This window comes from Coffea eugenioides, unplaced genomic scaffold, assembly GCF_003713205.1.
Source record: "Coffea eugenioides isolate CCC68of unplaced genomic scaffold, Ceug_1.0 ScVebR1_3325;HRSCAF=4521, whole genome shotgun sequence".
Lineage (NCBI taxonomy): Eukaryota > Viridiplantae > Streptophyta > Magnoliopsida > Gentianales > Rubiaceae > Coffea > Coffea eugenioides.
In genome coordinates this window covers 57,812-79,126 of record NW_020863891.1, presented here as the reverse complement: position 1 = coordinate 79,126, position 21,315 = coordinate 57,812, and the positions used below count along the sequence as shown (strand labels likewise).

Below are 21,315 nucleotides of genomic sequence, written 5' to 3'. Positions count from 1 at the left end.
GATGACTAAAAAAATTGTTGTCCTCAATATCTTAGTCCTTGTCAAATTGATGATTGTTCATGGAATATGTTTGAGAGGACACATTTAGTTTATAAAGGAAAAAAAAAAAGATCTCAAGCGACCGCGTTAAACAATTCAAATCTTCTGGTTTGCCTATTGAACTTTCTTATGTCAATTTACCATCGAAAATTTTTTATCTCTTTTAATTATACTAGTTAACAAATTCAAAGTGATACCCAATTTGTACAATTAGACACTGAAATGTGTTAAAATTACATTAATCGGTTTGAATTGGACAACCCCAACCTGTATTGATCTAAAATGGGCCATAAACCCATCAATTTACTTCATTAAGTAGATGCATCTAAAAAATAAACCAGAAAAAAAAAATCAAATCTAGCCAGAGCTAAGGTGTGTTCCATCATCTCCATCTACCGAGCTAATGCAGGAGGTGTTAATTTGAGGAAAGGTGTATCGTCCTTCTAAAATTGCCCTGGTCATCCATCTATTTGCAGCTTCGGTGAAATGATTCCCATCCCAGTTCACAAACACCGAAGGATATGGACAAGAAGTTGTCAATGGATCGCCACATTCAGCTGTAAAGTTATAATTGTAAGGGCCTCCACCTCCACAACAGGCTACGAAGTTTTTCCCATTGAAACCTGAATCAAGCTCCTTCACATTACTAAGCATTCAGGAAGAATATATGGCTAATAACATCTCCAAATTTTTGGTGATATCTGTAAAGTCAAATATCTCAAAAAGGGTCATGTACTCAATATTCAGGAACGTGTTTTAAAGACCCGAAAAAAAATCAATGAAATGAACAGAGAAGAATGAATTAAATACCATATTCTTGTGCCGAATGATAGAGTTGCACGGTGGAATTGTAATAATCTGCATAGATTATAGATGCATGAGGATGGTGATCTCGAATTCTATTCAACTCCTTTCGAAGCATATCATTGTGGTGGATCATAAGCTCATTCAACCATCCAATGCATCCTGCTATTGAAGGGTGATCTCTATTGAAACTCAAAGGTTGAGGTAAGCAACCAGCTGGGATCATTCCCGGGACCATTATTGTCGTCATTCCGAGCTCGATGAGCTCCTGCATAATGAAAATTCAACTGAGGAATAGAAGAGTAAAATGCAAATTGCTACCCTACTGATTTAGAGCACCCAACACGGGTATCAAAATTCAATTATGATAACTCCTCCCAATGAAATGTTATCCATTAGATGAAAGGTTGATATTGTCCCAACTTAACCTATGTCTGTTGGATGAAAGGACGATGCTGTTCCAACCTAGGACTTAATGTCTGAGAGAGAGATTTTTGAAGGTTATCTCACATCAGTTGTAGAAGGGATAGGATGCTTGGTTGTAAATGTAAAGGAAAGTCTCACCCAATGAACTAGCTTTTAGGATGAGAAGACCCAATAGCACCCGACATAATCTGGCCAAAAAACACAGTTAACCTGCTTTTAGAAACTCTACTAATTACTTCTTGCATCAAGGTTTAATAGCCCATGCATTAAATGCAACGTATTCCTGTGAGAGATGGTTAGTGAATGTTATACAAGTTGAATAGAATGCTATTATGATGGCTTATTCATTGGCCTTTTCAAATCGTTTTGGTGTGACATATAAAACATAGGTTTGGAGTTAACGTCTATATCAGCTCAGTTTCAAAAAAAACATGAAGAGTTAAATGCATGTAATTGTGTTTAAACAGAGAAAATATAATTTAAGTGGGTTAAGAAGTCCCCATTAGATACTTGTTTAAAAAAATCTTTATTTATTTAGACTGAGTACACACTTTCCTTTCCTACAAGTTTCTCCCTCGCTGACTATTTTTTATTTTTTCACATTGACTAGGGCAACAAATTCTCTTCATTTTTTTTTATTTCCGTTCCACATTTTGGTTCTTTTACAACTATTGCTTGTTTGACTAATTGTGATTTTTAAGACAATTTAAAATTTCAAAAGACTATTTGTTTCAAAGCGTGCCTATGCCAGAGATTGAGAAGTTGAAAATTGGAGATGGGATCGTTCAAAAAAAAAGATTGGAGATGGGACCCAAAAATTATCTCTGAAATTTGGAACTATCTTTTGGACATTTTGTTCAGAGTTTTTATTAGAGTAGGGAACTTGTTCAGCTAGCATTCTATTTTAGAATAAGTTAGTTTCAAATAAGTTTTTGGAAGTTGATTAGGATAGGACATAAAGGAAATGTCAAGTTTTTAGAAGTTGATTAGGATAGGAAATAGAGGAAAAGTCAATTTACGGTTGGAGAAAAAAAAAAGGAAGATAAGATATAATCAATCACTCGGGATGGAAAGACGTGGAGGACGTATCCTTTATAATCTCCTTTGTGACTTGACTGAAAGGATAGAGAAATGTGACCAGCAGTTTGATTTTTCTTTTCGTACTTTTGGAATAACAGTAGATAAGCTTCCTTTCATACGTACTTTCAAATGACACTTAGGTGGGGTTTCTTTCTAGCTTACAAGCTTTACAAAACAAGACTTGTAAGATGAATCTCAAGACTTGTAAGATGAATCTCATGGAGATTTTTGGTTGCGTTTTCTTCGTGGAGTGAAGCTAAATTTATATTTAGTTGAGGAGTAATCAAGGCACGATTTCATGATCAATTATAAGATCTTTTCATTTTTTCTGTGCCTAATTTTATATGTTCATGAGTATTTAATTATTTTCTATATTTCACTGGTTACTATTATTTGGGTTTAGTTGAATAATTTGGCCAGCTATTCAATTCTGAATGATTTAATGCCAATTAAGACATCAAGTTTGTAATACTTGATAGTTTAATATTAGTGGCAGATAATACAATTTCATTACTTTACGAATAGTCTAATTTGTGCTATGGAAATAATTAATTTAGTTTAAATGAACTTGCATGTGTAGTTGTTAACTAAAATTGGGTCTCTCTACTATTTAATGCTGATATATAAAGATGGTTGAGCACAAGCTATCAAGGGTGGGTCGCCACACACAGCATTGAAGCCATAATTGTAGGGGGATGCCTCCCGCACTACAACAGGCCATTAGAGGTTCTCCCCCAAACCCTTGAAAAAAACGTTCACAAGAAATGCTTCTCTCAGAATTATGAAGAAAAATCAAGAATCCTGCATATCATGATGCTCATTTGGGAGATTAGGTAAACACACACACACACACACACAAAAGGATTTCAAACAAATTCACATTGAGTTAATTTTGTTAAATGAGGTAATTTGTGATGGAAACATATCTAGATGTGTTATAGAAGGTTTGACAGAGGGAAAAAAAAAAGAAAGAAGAATATATAGGAACTTCAAATGTGGTTATCATCAAAACTTAACTTCAAACACCAGCACAAGATATAAAATAAAATACACATGTATAGTGTGGCTTAATTTATTTTTACAACATTATCATGTCGTTGACTCAATTATTCACTTTACTCAATTATGACCAACTCGTTCGAGCAACCATTTTGACACCTCTAGATTTGGGTACAGTCAGTATAGATTTTACAAGTCAGGATTCAAATATGCCAGTTTTTTTTCCTTAATATTATAGCTTGGGGCATGATTTGAATGTGTTCGCAGTTTTGGTTTCCCATTCAACCCTGTCACTGTTAGAAGTATTTACCGTTGTTAATTAATCATATTTGTTTATGCTACCTAATTAGTGGAGTTAGTGGAATAACTAGTGGGATTAGTGGAGTACCTAGTGGAGTTAGTGGAGTTAGTAGTGGAGTGAGTGGAGTTATTGGGATAGTTAGTGGAGTTAGTGGGATAGTTAGTGGAGTTGGTTTAAACTCTATAAATAGAGTAATTTCATGTTATAAGTTGTGTGAGTTTTACAAAGAAATAAACATTTGTCCTTTGCTTCTCTTATTATTTGCCTCAATATTTGTATCAGTCACCCACCCTTTACTCACCTAGTTTTGTCGTTTGGCCAAATTTTTTTGTGTTACAATTATTCAAGATGACTTTGTCTATTGATGTTCCATCTTTAACAGCTGTCGCCTACGCTTGACTCATCTAGTTTGGTCGTTTGGCCAAATTTTTGTGTTACAATTATTCAAGATGACTTTGTCTATTGATGTTCCGTGTACAAAAGTTCCACTAGTATGTAGGATTCGTTAATGGCTGCTGCTGCAAGAAAATCCGCACAAAGGGCTATCTAAAAGACTCGTAGCCTTTGGCTTCATATTGCAGAATATTTTAACTTCTTTAACTTTCAGATCCTTCCTTCACCATTATTACTATTAAAACATGGCCGCTTCATCTTCTATCCAATTACTAACACCTGCATTAGCAATACTCATACTTTCTTTATTGAAATTATCTACTTCACCAAGAGCATCAGCTGGATCATGCTACAAATCCATCATCAGCTTTGGGGATTCCCTTACTGATACTGGCAACTTAGTCCAGCTCTTCCCACCCGATAATACTACCCACTGTCATCGACCACCGTATGGGGAAACCTTCTTTAACCACCCTACCGGTCGTTGCTCCAATGGCCGTCTCATCATTGATTTCTTTGGTACGTACGCAGAGAGAGAGATAAGCGCATCACACAATTTAAGTTATAAAGATGTATTATTTATACAGATTTTGCTCTCGTTTTCTTTTTCTATCAGATAGATTTTGCTTTCGTGTTTCTGAACAAGTCTTCAATTCTCACATCATCTCAGACCCTAAAACAACCTTAAATTCATGTACGTTTCATCATTTTGATTGCACGTTAATTCATTGATCAAATGTTCTGGCCGTGTAGCTGAGAGTTTTGGGCTTCCGTTAGTACCACCATACCTCTGGAGAGATGACAGTGCGGATTTTCGACAAGGCGTGAATTTCGCTGTATCAGGAGCTACAGCACTTAACAATTCATTTTTCCTGGAAATGGGACTGCATGATCTTGCAACGAATGTGTCACTGGGAACACAGTTAAGGTGGTTCAAAGATATATTGCCGTCTCTATGCAGCAGCAACTCTTCAGGTAAGTAAATTAATGAGTCGTACATACCGTATAGCGGGCAAAATGGAGTGTGAATATATTAGTGGAAATTTTGTAGTGCTTTCTGTGCCATTAGAATATAAACAAACGAACGAACAGGTGTGAAGTAAACTACCGGACCATTGCTTCAATAGTCACCAAGAAAGGCTTTAAGTCCCTCTCAGGGTGTTGGTTGAGGGATTAAATACCCTTGCTAGCATTAAATGCCAAGGACCTCTAGCTTCTCAAATCCAATGGTGCCTTGGTGTAGAGGCAGTTTAGTTCTTTTTGAATTCTTCTTAATGACCCCTGAGATGGTTTAGTCCAATCTGGATTCCTAATGATCCCTTCGGACCTATTTTCTTTTTCCCATAGTATAGGAGTAATGCCCCGTTTCGGGTTGCGATGCTTTTGGTAAAAAAATACTTTTAGGTGCTAAAAATACTTTTAAAGTGTTGGTAAATATCATCCCATAAAACAAGGAGTAGAACTTTTGGTGTTAAAAACACAAGTTCAAATTTGATGCTTTTAAAGTAGCTTTTGTGATTTAAAAAATAAAATATTAAATTTAATCATCTTATCCTATATTATGAACCAAATAAAAAGATAAACACTTTTAAAAACTTTCAAATTACACATTATCCAATACAATAAGTACTTATTGAATTATGTTACTAAATAATATATTTAAAAGCACTTAAACAATTGATAAGTACTTTTGTTAAAAACTCTATTAGGGAAATACTTTTCAATAAATTACCGCAACCCCAAACGGACCCTAAGTATAGTTGTAAATCAGCAACTGTTAAACATGAAATGTCCAATCTTTTTCTTTTCTTCAATTTTTCCTTTAGTTGGGAAAGGATGGAATTTAAGAAGTTGGAGGGAAAATGGGGAATAGAACTCATAATCTGTAAGTCTTGAAATCTCAACTTAAGAAAAAAAAAAGAAAAAGCAAGGTAGTAGTAATTTTTTTTTTGTCGAAACGATAGGAGAATTTCATTATCATAAAGAAACTACATGTGCGAGCAACGGCTCGAGAGAACTTTACAAAAAGTGTTCAAAGACACTGAGGAAAAATTCTTTCCTCATCCACAATAATGCCTAAGGCATTAGCATTAAGTTTTCTGCTATCTATCATATTTTCTTCCCTATCCAATCCAAAGGAGCACATGCAAAACAGTCTCTGCAGCTTAGAGATATTTTCCAGCAATGTAGCCATTTTTCTATCCGTGGGTCGTTGCTGTGTTATTTGTTTCCACAGCTCCTTGTTACATAAGTTGAGCCTGACTTTGCTCCATTGATGTTGCACAGCTTTGCACAAAACCAGTTTTAATACCATTGCATTACCTAGGACTTTGTTCCCCAGGCTTCTCTCTTTCTGCACCCTATCTGCAATTCTAGTGCTTGCATTTTCTTTTACTGTGACTCCAATGCCAAGAGTGTTCTGTCCTTTCTTCGTTGTTGTTGTCACATCCATAACTATAGTTCCTTCAGCTTCATTGCCTTGGCTTTGTTGTTCGTGCATGAAGGCTGCTTCTTCTGTACTCTTTCTATCCTTCGATTTCTCCACTTCCATTTGCTCCAACCATTCTTTATGTGCTCTTTCTAATGTTCTTATTGGTGTGGATCTATTTGAGCTCTCAAATTCCTTTTTATTTCTATCTTTTCACACCTGCCACAAAATATTTGCAGTCAGACCAATATGTTCCTTCCCTTCTGGTCTTTTCCTTGCTTCTGAAATTCTGAGCCACCATCGTTTGAAGTCTCTCTGCTGGTCCTTAGCTCCATCCCACTGAATAGGAGCTACCTTCCATATGTCCACCGTGTGAGGACGGTTTAGCAATAGGTGTTCTATTGTTTCCTATGCCTCTCTACATGTTGTGCACATAGGATCACCCACTCCTGTTCTTCTACTCACTGCTTCCCTTACTGGCAAAGCTCCTTTAATGCATTTCCAGATGAAGAACTTGATTTTGTGTTTAATGTTGAGCTTCCAGAGTGTGTTCCACATCTGTGCCACTTGTTGACTTCCTTCTGCATAACTTGAGCCAGCTCCCTCAGAGTTGCACCTCCTTGCACTTCTGTTTTTCTTCATCAGAAATTTGTAGCATGAATTGACTGTATGCATGAATTGACTGTATACATCCCTCCAGCCTGTGGTTGCCAATAGTAGCTGTCTTCCCTCCCTGATAGGCTTAAAGGGATATTTAGAATTCTCTCAGCATCATTTCTATTGAAAGTTCTGAAAATAATGTTCATGTTCCATCTGTTATGACATATAAGCTCATCCACCATTTCCAGCTCACTGTTACTAGATCTACAGGTAGTTGGCTTACCTGTGATTGTCTCTGGTATCCATTTATGTTCCCAAATTCTTGTATTTCTACCATTTCCAATTCTCCTGATTAGACCTTCATCAAGTAAATTTCTTGCTCCCATTAATCCTTGTCAAATCCAGGATGCATTCTTGGGGGGATTACATTGTAGGATGGACTCCTTAGGGAAATATTTCGCTTGCTGACAAGAAGGTGTTTTCATCACCTTGCTGACAAGAAGGTTTGGCTTGGTAAGGAGCCTCTATACCTGCTTCCCTAACAGTGCTTTATTGAAGGCTTCAAGGTCCTTGAAGCCTAGTCCTCCTACATTTCTCTGCAGTGTCATTCTTTCCCAAGCAATCCAGTGCATTTTGTTCCTACCATTGGTTTCTCCCCACCAGAAATTGGCCATCAAAGCACTAATGTCTTTGCAAAGTTTTCTTGGTAGCTTAAAACATGACATAACGTACATTGGCATGGCTATTGCAACTGCCTTCAACATTACCTCTTTCCCTGCTGAGCTCAGAAATTTGTTTTTCCAATTCTGAAGTCTTCTTTTTATGTTTTCTTTTACGAAGCCAAATATTTGATCCGTGGTTCTTGAAATCACCATTGGAAGTCCCAAGTATTTTCCTTGCTTTGCTTCAGCCATCCCTCCTAGAGTTTGGCATACCTCTTCCTTTGCTCACAGTTCATGTTTCTACTAAAAAAACTACAGATTTGTCAAGGTTGATTTCTACATAGATTTTAAAAAAACAAAAGATAAGGGAATTATCCGCAAAGAAGAGATGAGTAAGAATTGGTCCTTGCCTGCTAATTTTCAGTCCTTTGATCCTTTTTCTTTCTTCAGCTTTCCTCAGTAAATTGGAGAATCCTTCTAAGCATATTAAGAATAGATAAGGAGACAAGGGATCTCCTTGTTATATTCCCCTTCCTGGTGACACAAAACCTTTGATCTCTCCATTGCAGTTGAAAGAGTAGTTTACTGTTTTCAAGCAACTAGTGATCCAATTGATCCATGTAGAACAGAAACCCATTTTTTCCATTATAGCCTGCAAAAATTGCCACTCTACCCTATCATAAGCTTTTGTCATATCTAACTTAATTGTCATGTATCCATCTTTCTCTTGTCTTTTGTTTTTGAGGTAGTGCATGCACTCATGAGCTACAATCACATTGTCTAAAATCTGTCTATCAGGAATAAAAGCTGATTGAGTTTTGCTTATGTATTTGTCCAGGACATACTTCAAATGATTTGCTAGAATTTTAGAGATGATTTTGTATAGCACACTGCAAAGACTGATAGGACTATAGTTTTTCAAACTGGTTGGGTGCAAGATTTTAGGAATAAGAAAGATGACAGTATGGTTTACAGATTTAAGCATGAATCCTGAGTTAAAAAATGCTTTGATTGCTGGGATAATGTCACTCTTAATGGTGCTCCAGAACCTCTGAAAAAACAGTGGAGACATCCCATCTTGTCCTGGAGTTTTTTTAGGATTCATGGAAAATAATGCATCATGAATTTCGTCCTCCTCCACTGCTTTGGTCAGCTTGTCATTCATCTCCTGAGATATGGAGTGTTGAATGCCATCTAGAATTTCTGACATATCACTCCTCCCTCCACTTTTAAACAACTCCTTAAAGAAATCTAAAATTTCTGTCACCACCTCATCCTCATTTTCTGTCCAAGAATCATTTTCTCTCTGTAAATTTCTGATTCTATTGCTCACTCTCCTTCCCTTGACGTAGGTATGGAAATACTTAGTGTTCTTATCACCCTCCCTTAGCCAACAGATTCTAGCTTTTTGACTCCAAAAGTTTTCTTCCTCCTTATATGCAGTCTTCAACTGATCTTATTGTCAGTTAGTTTACCTTTCCTGTTTTCAAAACCTGAGTCCTTAATTCTCTCTAGTTCCTTCTTCAAATCAGTGATTCTACTCCTAGAGTTAGCTTGGAAAGTATCCCTCCACTTCAAGAGTTCAATTCTACAGTTTTTTTATCTTCTTTGTGATTTTAAACATTCTTAATCCTTGCTCCTCCTTATTCCAAGCTTTCTCTATCACCTGTTGCACCCCCTCCCTATGAAGCCATATCTTATCAAAATAAAACCTCTTCTTTTTCCTTTCTTTCCCCGAGGCTGTATCTAACAAAAGCATATAGTGATCAGAAGCAAAGGTGTCAATGTGCTGACATCTTGCCTTCTCAAATTCTTGGAACCATTCAACACTACATAGACATCTGTCCAGTCTTTGTCTGACCTCTCCTTCATTATCCCAGTGATTGCTCCAGGTTCAAGGTTGTCATTCAAAACCAACATCAATTAAGCTATTCTGATCTATGAAGTCTTGGAAGTCCATAAAGCTCCTCTCCTCCCTTACTACTCCTCCCCACTTTTCTTCATTAGACAGAATATCATTGAAGTTCCCAGCTATCATGTATCTAGATCCCCACAGTCTTTTCCTATTACTCAGCACCCTCCATTGTTCGTTCCTGATCATATGGTCACAACTAGCATATACTCCAATAAACCACCAGACAACCTGAGAGTCAGTGTCTTCTATTTTAGCTTCTATCGTGAAGGCAGTTCTGTCTACCTCCAAGATTTGCGTTTCCTTAGTCCAAAACAAAGCCATGCCACATGCTTTATTCATAGTTTCAACTGCCACATTATTGTCAAATCTTAACCCTATAGCTAATCTATCTATAACTGGTTTCCTAGTTTTAGTCTCACTTAAGAAAATCAAACTTGGAGAGGAGAGGTTGTTCACCTCCCTCAAATGGGGAACTGTCAAGGGGCTCCCCACTCATTGACAGTTCCACACCAGAACTCTCATCTTCCTTTGGGGGTCCCTTTAAGGAAGGACCCCACCTCCTCTCCCCTCACCTCAGCAGAATATAACTTTTCCATAGGTTTGGTTTTTTTCCACTGAACTATCTCATGATTAACTTTCTCCATCTCTTCATCCCTGATCAGAACCTTTCTTTTTCCAACGTTCAACTGGCTATTTCCATTACCATTTAAATCCCTCAATGGTCTTCTGGTTCTGGTTGGGGACTTTAATCTTCTAAACGTCCTCTTGGCTTGCTTATCTATAGCCTCCAAAACCTTCTCAGTTCTTTGGGATTCATAGTGGATCACTAGCACCCCTGCAGTTTCCTCATTGACCACAAGACCTTGATTCTAGTTTTGCAACTCTACCTCTCTATCCTCCTCCATCTCTTCTACTATAGTTAGGGTTTGAATTTCTTCCTCAACCTAGATCACTAGAGGGAGGTCAGGTTTCCCTTTTTCAAGGTTCATGTGGCCCTCCTTACAGCCTTGGTTATCTTCCTTGTTTTCTATAACACTTATTGAGGCTCTTGCATCCTTCCCTGTCCTAGCATCCTCCATTCCCTTCCTCAAGTCCTGAGTGTTGTTTCCTCCCTTGCCATTGGACTTAAGAGATTCCAACAGACTCTTATTCAGTTGGGTCCTATTTCTCTCCTGCTCAACCAGTTCTCCTTTCTGGAAGGTCCAATACCTTTTTTAGCTTGACTCTTCAGGTCTAGCTGATTTTTTCTGAGGTGAACTTCTATTATTTCCAGGGACCAAACTGGTTTTCTGCAGTACATCCCCCTTAGACTCTCTTCTCTTTGCAGGACCTCTCACTGTGCCCTACTATCCCACAGCTATAGCAGAAGTCAGGACACCTTTCGTATTTAAATGCTATCCACTTAAGAGCTCCTGCAATTTTAACCACGGTACCTCTAAGAAGAGGTTTAGACAAGTCTACCAGAACTAAAATTTTCAGATGTCTGCCCTCTTTTCCTCCAGACTGAGGGACTAACACCTCTCTAACTTCTTTAAAAACTACCCCAATCTTTTTTCCAACCTCTTTAGAAAGCCAGTGTACTGGCAAATTCCAGAGTTGCACCCAAAGGGGTGCGATCACAAAATCTCTATAGTCTTCTTCTATTCCTTCTGCCCACCTATTCAGAACTAACACTTGGTTATCTATCACCCAAGGTCCACCATAAACAATTCTTTCCTTGTCATCAGAGCTAGGGATGTTGAACTAAAACACATTAGGTCCCAGCTCCATCACTGTTATATTCCTTAGATATCCCCATGCCATAGCCACGAAATTTTAATCCCTGTAAAGTTAGCAACTTTCTCTCCTATAACTCTTCCTATAAGACTACCTTCACATGCTCTAACTCTATTATGAAGGTCTTCCACCTCTAGCGTGGCTCCTGAGAGCTCATTCCTCTCCAGTGAAAATTTTTGTAGAAGCTCCGACAGGTCTCCCTCCATGGATAGGATTAGACACTTCTGGGCGGTATTTCCACTCCACACTCAGGAGACATAAGGTATTACAGGGTAGAGACAGAAATATTAAACAAAAAGACAAAGAAGACCACAAGATGCACTATACGGAACTACTGACTGAGAAGTAAAGTGAAGAAAGAAGATGTAGAAAGGTGCTTTGGTCGCAATTACCTCTAAATAAAGACAAAGGAAAGATAAAACACAGAACCTCGTTATACCTGGTGTTAACTTACCGTAGGTTTAGAGCTTGTGACGCTTGATCTACTACCCTTCATGCATTAATTAACTCGTTGTGATTCTGCTTTCGTTAGCCTTAATTCCAAACAGGATTGAGCAAGGATATGGCTTGGAAGTTCATGTTGATAAAAGTACGGGAGTTTGGTAGTTTGAAAAAGTTTGAGTTTCCTGACTTTCCCACCAAAGAGGTGAGGAGCTCTTATCCCAAGAAAGAGCACTTCTACTTAGAGTGAGAAACACCTCTACTTAGTGAGAGGACATCTGTATAAGGTAGTAGTAATAACATGTATGATTCTAAATCAAATATGTACATGATGAACAGATTGCGGCAGCGAATTTCTTCAAAGCTCGTTTGTTCTTATGGGAGAGATTGGGGGCGATGATTACAACCATGCGCTTCTTAATGGAATAAAACTAGATGAGGTCAAATCATATGTTCCCGCTGTTGTGCGCGAAATCGCTTCAGCTATCGAGGTAAAAAACAACCTGAAATTCGTTGACCACTGGTCTAATAGTCTCCTTCTTCTTGACAACTACATTACATGTATTTCAAAAAAAAGAAATTACTCCAGCGATGTTATTTTAAAATTCATCCGTTAATTTTTTTTATTTTTGTTGTAAAAGCTTAGTGAATGAGCAATTTCATGGTAATAATGCAGGAAATGATTAAGCTTGGAGCTGTGACATTGGTGGTTCCTGGGAACTTACCAATTGGATGCTTGGCTGCCTATCTGACTGATTTTCAAAGTTCCAACCAGCATGACTACGACACGGCTACTGGTTGCATAAACTGGTTAAATGATTTAGCCAAATATCATAACAGATTGCTGCAGAAAGAACTTAATCGCATCAGAACACTTCATCCTCATGCCACCATAATCTATGCCGATTACTACAATGCTGCAATGAGATTATATCGTTCCCCAATCACATATGGTATTTCTCCATTTTTTCAACTTGATTTACATTTTACTTTTGCCTTGGATTCTTTTTCTCCTTCCTATCCAATGCTAGTCTCGAATCATAATATATAAAGATGGGGAATGAAGGCAAAAGAATCCTTGGCCCTACAATTTGGATGAATTACCACAAAGTTCAGTGATAATATATGGTAACTAAATGTAGTCAATGGAGTTTGTCAAAGCTGCAATTTTAGTCAAATATTTTATCCTTGATACAGCCTTTTTTCCTTTTTCTTGTTTTCTTTTCAATCTAATCTGTACCGTAAAATTCTAAACTTTTACAAATAATTATTAAAAATTTTAAAATGGACAGTACATATCTGAGCCACGTTAGGTTGAGCAATTCGGGTTGATCACGGTAAAAACGGTAATAGAATGTTGGTTCTACTAATTCTGATAAGCCATTTCTTTTTCTTTTAATTTTTAATATAATTATCATAAACAAAGCTAATACTTTGCTCTTTTGCTTTTATGGTCCCCAAAACTGGAACATATATTGATATCTCAATCGTTGTTGCAGGATTTAGAGGAGAAGCTCTAAGGGCTTGCTGCGGAGCTGGAGGCCCGTACAATTATATTTCCTCAATTCATTGTGGCGACCTACCAACAACTCCTTGTGACGATCCGTCTTTGTATGTTAACTGGGACGGTTTGCACTTGACCGAAGCTGCCTACCAATTGGTAGCTCAGGGCATGCTTCAAGGACCATATTCTAATCCTCCTATCAATACAATCTGCCCTCTTGCATCCACGAGTTCAGGACTTCTGCTTTAAGATTAGCTTAGATTTTGTGAGATGTCCCTATCACTTGGTAGCAAAATTTTAAACCAAATTAAATTGTTATTTATTTAGTTGATGTGGTTTGTGGTTGGCGTTTCTAGTTTTTGATTGGTTGGATAAGCCTATCTATAAATATGTGGTTTGCAAGAGCACAAAGCCTTCAATTTGGGAGGCAAAATGATACCTAAAGGCTCCATATTTCCTTTTCATTCCCAATCAAAAGGCTTCATATTTTACTCAACAAGTGGTGTGGAATTATTTATGTTTCTGCTGCGTATTTTTGAGCCAACATCACTTAATTTTTTAGGGCTTCCTCTTTTTTTTTTTCAACTTCTGTACCGTTCATTGTCAGATCATTAGTTCTATGATTTTTTTTGGCAAGTGTTTTATCATTTGCTCAGTTGCAAGTGAAGTAGATTTATGTATATATGTTACTATAGAAGCTCTTGTAATATGATAGGTTGTAATTTTATCATTTATTTTATTATTAATTTCCCCTATTATCTGACCTGATGTGGATTAATTGCTAGATTCTACTCACTTTTGATATTTTGCATTTATTTCAGGGAGTACAACGAAAATATCATAACAAGTACCAATTTGACAGAAAAAGAATCCAGATGATAGAGCTTAACCCAGGGGCATTTTTGGAAAAGAAGATGTTACGCCCATTTTGGTAAATTCTGCGAAGGAAGGACGGCTGAAGGGGTTCTTCTTGCTGGTAGGAGCCGCCGCACAGGGATCTTAGTTAGTAATTAGATAGAATAAGAATCGCAGAGGATGAGCACTATTTTTAGTCCTTAGCTTTGACTTTTCCTTGGGTTCTTGGTAGCTTTTCTTCTCGGATGTCACAGGAGCAATTAGGAAGATTCCATCATTATTTGTAACTTTCGTTAATCTTTCATTCGCTCGGCCGAATTGGGTTTTCCCAAACGCAGAGGATGGCCGCGGCTCTCTCTCTCCAATTTTGTATGGTTTTTTCGCATCAAATATGAACTAGTTTCTTCACTCTAATCAAAGAACAACGGAAGCTTTGGTTTGCCTAAAAATTGTGAGATCGATTTAATTTTATCTTTTTCTTTTATTTATTGGTATTCGCATATTCCCTAGTTACAGTGCTTATGATTGTTTAATTAATTGATTGTCTTGTATCCGGATAATTAGTTAATTTGATAATCTATTGTCAATTGGGACGTTAAATCTGTAATTGTTTAATTGTCTTAAAATAGTGATAACTGGCATGATTGGGTTTGTGTCAGGGGAATACGCGGGCTAACCTAAAATAACGCTGGTAGTGTGTTATTTGGTTAGAATAGAGCTCCTCTAATACGTAAGGCAATTGGGAAATTAAATCTTACGGGCGTACCTAAGATTATTTCTCAATTAGAGTAATGATTAACGAGCGTACCTTAATCACTGACACAGTAAGGAGGGGTTGACTGTTATCGCTTGTTTGGCTGTTATAACCTATTTATTAGTAAATAATTGGAATTGCCTTTGTTTCGATGATCAATTAGGTGAACCATTGCTGAAGTTATTCCTTGGCTAGATCCTTTGATTTTAGTAAATTGTTATTTAATTTCTAGTTGGCTATTTTATTTTTATTATTTTACTTTTAGTTGAATTGCTTAAATTGTCACCTCTGAGATAAAAACACCCCCCTTGTCACTGTGAATTTGAAAAGAAACAGTTACACCCAATCCCTGTGGATTCGACCCTGCTTACCACTATTTTCAAAAATAAACTTTAGTTGAGCAGGTTTTTATTATTGCACAGGCTGACAACCTGTCATAATAGTACTTTTTTTTTCAATCAATTTTTGTTGAATTGCTTTGTCCATCATATATTCATTTTTCAAGGTGCGAATTTTAATACCAAGTGAAATTATTGAGTTTAATCAATTAGCTGGTAAATTTAAAGATGCTATTCTGGTTTGACCAATCATTGACTTGTGCTGGAATTGAAAATGATTTGAGGTCTGGGTATTTTTTTGTAGCCTTGCATAGGTTTAACATGGTAGAGTTGAGTGCTTAGTGCACGAGAATTTTGTCCATGTACAATGATTGAATCCACTTGCCAATTACAACCTCTATTCCATTTTAATAGTTTTAATTTTTTTTCTCACACAATTTTAAAAAATTAGTTAACTTTATTAAAAAAGTAAATCTAATATAATATTTTTCTAAAATACCTTTACATTAATATTAGGAGGATCACTAATTACTATATATTTACATTAATTATAAAAATAATAATGCTAGTATATTGCACCATTCAAGACATATATCAAAGCAATTATTGATAAAATAATTGCCTGTAGTTATATTTTTTTTTTTTTTATTTAACAAAGTATATTAAATAAGAGTATTTTAGAGAAGTTAAAAGTTAGGGAAAGTGGACTATAATTTGAGATAAATGAAAAGGAAAAACAAGATCATTAAGGTAGGATAGAGGAAACAACGTCTTAATAAGCTTTGCATTTTTTTCACCAGCCCCTGAAATGTCTGGAGATTTCTCGTTTTCTTTTGCCTCTTTCCGAGCCTTAACGGGGAGACTACTAATAACTTCCTCGCTTGCAAGACAACTGCGTCTGAATATGATCCTTTACAACCATTAGGACGACTTTAATTAGTTATCGTTGTGCCTCAAAAACATTTGATAATTAAATGCAATTTTCAAGCCCCCCCTCCCCCCCCCCCCCCCAAAACAAATAAAAATTAAATGATCAGTAATAATGAGGCAACCTTACACTCAACAAATTTGGAAGCCCATGCCAATTTCCGCTCCAACCGTTTATCAAAGGATCCTTGTACTGTGGTATTCTCGGTTGTGAAAATGTTTGACACCATGATGTCGAGTACGTTCAATTTGAAATTAATATGATGACTGATGGCCGATGACCATAATATGCATAAATCTCAACCTCTACCCAAAGTCATGGGCCTACTTTTTTATGAAGATTATACTTGATAGAACATCATTTTTGTGAACATTCTGCGTTGGTTCTCCAAGAAGCAAAGACCCAGATGGATTTCCACTAGAATTTTTACCACAAATTGGGCTATTGTATAGTCTCATGTCAATAAAGGCATTGAGCACTGTTTTGATACTGAGTTTTTACATCCTCCTTTGAGAAGTACCATTATCTCTTTGATTCCAGAAGTCCAAAATCCTTCCACTATGCATGAGCACAGACCAATATCCTTCTGCAACGTCATCAGACAAGCTCTATTCTAAAATTAATTTTGGCAGCGAGAAGTGAGAAAGGAGAAGGTTTTTTTTTTGTCAAAGTCAGCAGACTTTTGGACGCTTTTTTACTAACCTGAACCCGTGAGAACCCACAAAAACCGGCAACTTTTGAAGGCCTCACAGGAGACTCGAGAACGGAGAAGGTGCTGCCTCAATTAATTAGTAGTAGGCAGAATGCATGCCTCAAAGGTAGAGCCATTACAGATAATAGATTATTGATGCACGATATGGTTATCACAAACAAGAAATTGAAAATGATTTAGAGTGATCTACAACTTTCACGACGTGTGTCATATTCCTATATTCCTAACTAGTATTCCAAACAGTATGTGCATACATATTCCTATATTCCTAACTTCTGCCGCCGCTCCCCAACGGGGCTGCCACCGCCCCTCTGGTAATTTTCAAACTTCAAGTTTCCACTGTCGCCAACTTCTTTGGAATTCAAGTTCAAGGCTCAAGTAAATTTTCCCAATCGATAATTTTCGTCATTTTTAAATATGTTTATTTATGAAGTTAATCTTATATACAGTGATAGTATAAGTGAGTTTGAATGGAATTTGAGATATTAGTTGGAATAATTATTATAACATTTTTGGTGATTTGATGTATGTAAAATAAAAAATGTATATTGAAAAATGTACTTGTGGTACAAGCAAATAATTTTTGTGCAAATAAAGGCTATCCGAACACACCATGTATATACTATTGCAGTTTGATGCATAATACATATGCAAAATTTAAATTTTAAATTTAAATTCAGATCATAAGTCATGCATCTAACAGGTTTTAGATATGAGTACAAGTTCAATTCCGAAATATACCCATTTTGACTGCAAGTATACAGGTCAAATTAGTAGTTTAGGGCAAATATCAGGTCGATCCCACAGGGAACAACTTTACAAGTATTAAGGCCTTACTTACTCTATTATTTAGACTAATAATCAATTAAAACAAGAAAAATTGTAATTACTCCTATCTAACTAGTCTTAACTAGATAACTTGCAAGATAATAATGGATAAAATTCACTAAATACTTGAGTCTATGGATATAGATTCCACTTATGGCATCAAAAATACAAATAAATAGATTTACCTCTTGTTACAACTCTTGTTTAATTAGGGATTCAATTCTAATATTACCAAATCTCATTCTCATGATTAAAATGGCCTAAACTAGACTAGTTTTCCCTATTCTCATGGTGAATAACTAGATCTACTCTTCTTTTCTTCATAAAATGCAAGTTTAATCCACTTAAGTGTATCTCTATTCTCATGAGCATACTACTTAAGCTCTATTTATATTGTTCCATCATTATTACCAACTTTCATTGAATAATAACAACTAATAACTTGCTATTGGTGATCAAGCAACAACAAGTGTTAAGCATACATAAATAAACAAGTTAATATAAGATGTAACAAGTATAAATCATATTCACTTCATATCAAGTAGTCATGAGTTTCATCTACTCCCTAAATCTAGGAACTTAACTACTCATATGATAAATGACAAGAAAGAGTATAGTTTCATTGCATAAACGCATATTGAATCACAAGTAAAAAGATAAATAAAGAAAATTTAGCCAAAAAGTGAAGAAGGTCCCAATGATATTCTATTTCTTCAACAAAATGAGTTGTACAATAAAGTCTCCAATAGTTCTCATAAAGTCCTAGCTAGAGAGAACAAAACAATACTAAAACTAAGCTCTAATGCTAAAATCTAATTAGAACTCCTTCTAGTGTTCTACTCTCCCCTTTTCTAATGATTCTTACATCTCTAGTCTTAAGAGAGTTAAAAAGTGATTTTTAGACAAGACATAAAGCTCCCTTTCTCTTCCAAAAAGTCCCTTGAGCGTGTACAACCGAAATTCTTGTCTGGAGTAGAGCTAGAAAGTAGTGTGAAAATAGAGTAAGTCACTGAGCAAGTTACAGAATATAGCTACAATACGCGACCTTGGAATACGCGACTTCAGCTCGCGTATTCATGAGGTCGCTTTTTCACTTCTATGAATTGGGTACCACTTTAATTGCTATTTTCTTGATGATGGAGGTTGAACTAACTTTTGTACAAAACATGAAAGTTGTAGCCCTTTGCATTACTTCAAAAATTATCCAATTTGAAACTTTATAAACTGATAAATGATCAAAATACCCTCAGCACCGTGTATTTTCTCCGATATCAAATGTCCGGCATTGTATATTTTGCCTTCCTGTCACAACAAATTTAACAAATAAATCTGTCCACTTTCGCACAATTTTTCACACTTTATTTACTATATCAACTAGTTATCACCTAATCATCAAAATAAGCATTTTCATCATCATTTTAAGCCTAATTCCATCACAATCCATCCAAAATATATACAAAATATTAGGCAAAATATATACTTGTCACTTATTAACTGGGATGCCAATCACTTAACCGGGCCGCATATCGATGGATATCCGAGTGTTTACTACAAGAAGTGTACAAGTTTCCTCAAATCAGTACCATCTCTCTCTCTATACATGATCGCGAGAACTAAATCTTCCCTCAGTGGCTAGGCAAACCAACTCGGTACTGAATTATATAATTGATTATAGTAAGTGTGTTTGAGTGATAAAGTTGAAATGTAGGTATCTTTCTTAATGTGGATGCTGACTAGCTTCTAATGACCTACCAGAAACACTCGTTCCCCACAGAGATTATTATAGGGCATGGAAAAGAAGATAAAATCGCCATTAATTAATAGGATTCTAGTAGAATCGGAAGGCATAACTTTTTTATACACATATAAAACTCCTAGGAATTTTCATGAAGCCCCAAGCCCGAATGTGACCAGCTAAATATGCATGATGCATATGGGTTTTTTTTTTCTTTTCCAGAAACGATAATTGTTGTATTATTTAATTTATTCTACACTAGGGGGAAGTGGCGGACTTAAGGAGGTCCATGGATAACTTGGAGGGGACCGAACCACCATCGGACCAAACGGGTAACAAATCCACTTTTAATGTGATAATTGATAAAATGTAAAATTTGAACCCTTGATTCCCACCCATCACGTTTTATACTTTGGCGGTGGTCACCCGCCTTTGGGCTGTGGTGGTTGATGCATATGGGGTTCGGTTGCTAGCTTTTCGATAATGACTTAGTTGTATTGTTTTTTTTAATCCGACTTAGTTGTACTTTACTCCAAGTAGCCATGTGCGTAATTTGATTGGTGGGTTGGTTTGGATGACAAATAGTCGCTCCGTCACGGATGGAAAACTTGATTGCAAATGGTAGGTAGGGTTTTAATTACCAGTTTGAAAAGGGATAGATGGTAACGTTACGCGATAAAATAGCACGTATTATTTCATTCATGTTTCATGATTATACATATATCTGCTCAGTAAGACTTGCAAGTAGCTTTGCCCAAAAAAAATAAAAGAAAAAAAAAGGTTCTGCAAGTATTTGATTGAAGATCCTTAATGTCGAGCTTGAAGTTGTTGTTAATGGTTCTCGAACTCTCCTCGAGTCCGATGAAATGAGCCAAAAGGCCCAAAACCAAGTTGCACTCAAGTTACATAGAAGTTGCTTAATTACTTTGCTCTAAGCCTCTGCCAGGAGATTTTTAATGGCACTATTTAAAATGTCTCTCCACTCACCGCCACCTCATGGCAAATTGGTTTATGAGTTCTGTCAAATGAAATTTTTTTATTTTTTACTTTTTAAATAGTTATTTTACATTTCTTATAAAATTAAATCAATAAAATTTGGTTTCAATATAGGTTTTTAACTACTTTTAACTCTGTATCCATCACGTGAACCACGCATATTCATTTTTTTGAAAACAAAAGTTAAATCCCATTTGTAGTTAAATAAATAATCTAATTTATATTATTTTTGTCCTTAAAAAATTAGGATTTGATCCGAATCACATTTATATTTCTTAAAAGGTGGGATCTGACACCCGATCAATGTTCATTTTTATCGCTAAAAAATTGGAATTTAATCTTTTTATATATAAAAAAAATGATTACATGTAGGTCATGTAATTATTTTACACTAAAAAGTAATTAAAAATTTAAGTTGAGATCAAATTTTATTAACTTAAATTTGTAAGAAATGTAAAATTAATATTCTAAAATGAACGATTAAAAAATTTACTTCTCAAATGTGAGAAAAGCGCTTTTTTATTTTTTAGTTGTTAGGCAGTTGTCTAGTGAATGCCAAAATGTCGGCCGTATCCTCGGGATTACGAAAGTGATTGCTTTAGGAAAGACGATTTGCAATTTCTTCGTTTTACGGGACCACAATAATTACTGATGGCGATTGGCTGGCAGCCAATGGAAAAGTTGGTAGTCAATCACTTTAATCATTTATACAGCCACCCTGATAGGTAAACAGCACCATCCTGAACTTGTCCATTCTTCTGTGATGGTTGGCTCGTTACCTCCAATTTTCTGTTGTTAGAC

The 21,315-nt window shown here is 36.1% G+C and overlaps 2 protein-coding genes across 2 annotated transcripts; one reads left to right on the top strand and one right to left on the bottom strand.

Moving 5' to 3' along the window:
- Nucleotides 1–396: 396 nt before the first annotated feature.
- LOC113757792 (GDSL esterase/lipase At1g28600-like) lies at nt 397–1,093 on the bottom strand. Its single transcript, XM_027300911.1, has 2 exons — nt 850–1,093; nt 397–662 (listed from the first exon to the last, which is right to left on the bottom strand). The coding sequence occupies exons 1-2, from the start codon at nt 1,091–1,093 to the stop codon at nt 397–399; spliced, it is 510 nt and encodes a 169-aa protein (XP_027156712.1).
- A 3,194-nt stretch (nt 1,094–4,287) lies between these two features.
- LOC113757794 (GDSL esterase/lipase At1g28590-like) lies at nt 4,288–14,125 on the top strand. Its single transcript, XM_027300914.1, has 5 exons — nt 4,288–4,561; nt 4,796–5,017; nt 12,204–12,355; nt 12,541–12,817; nt 13,364–14,125. The coding sequence occupies exons 1-5, from the start codon at nt 4,288–4,290 to the stop codon at nt 13,615–13,617; spliced, it is 1,179 nt and encodes a 392-aa protein (XP_027156715.1). The 3' UTR covers nt 13,618–14,125.
- The last annotated feature ends 7,190 nt before the right edge of the window (nt 14,126–21,315 follow it).

Excerpts from the sequence above, each read along its gene's own strand:
- LOC113757792 (XM_027300911.1), bottom strand. The coding sequence starts at position 1,093 with ATGACGACAATAATGGTCCCGGGAATGATCCCAGCTGGTTGCTTACCT. Across the intron at positions 663-849 it reads TCATTCGGCACAAGAATATG|GTTTCAATGGGAAAAACTTC; the intron begins GTATTTAATTCA and ends AGCTTGATTCAG.
- LOC113757794 (XM_027300914.1), top strand. The coding sequence starts at position 4,288 with ATGGCCGCTTCATCTTCTATCCAATTACTAACACCTGCATTAGCAATA. Across the intron at positions 4,562-4,795 it reads TCTCATCATTGATTTCTTTG|CTGAGAGTTTTGGGCTTCCG; the intron begins GTACGTACGCAG and ends CTGGCCGTGTAG. Across the intron at positions 5,018-12,203 it reads ATGCAGCAGCAACTCTTCAG|ATTGCGGCAGCGAATTTCTT; the intron begins GTAAGTAAATTA and ends CATGATGAACAG.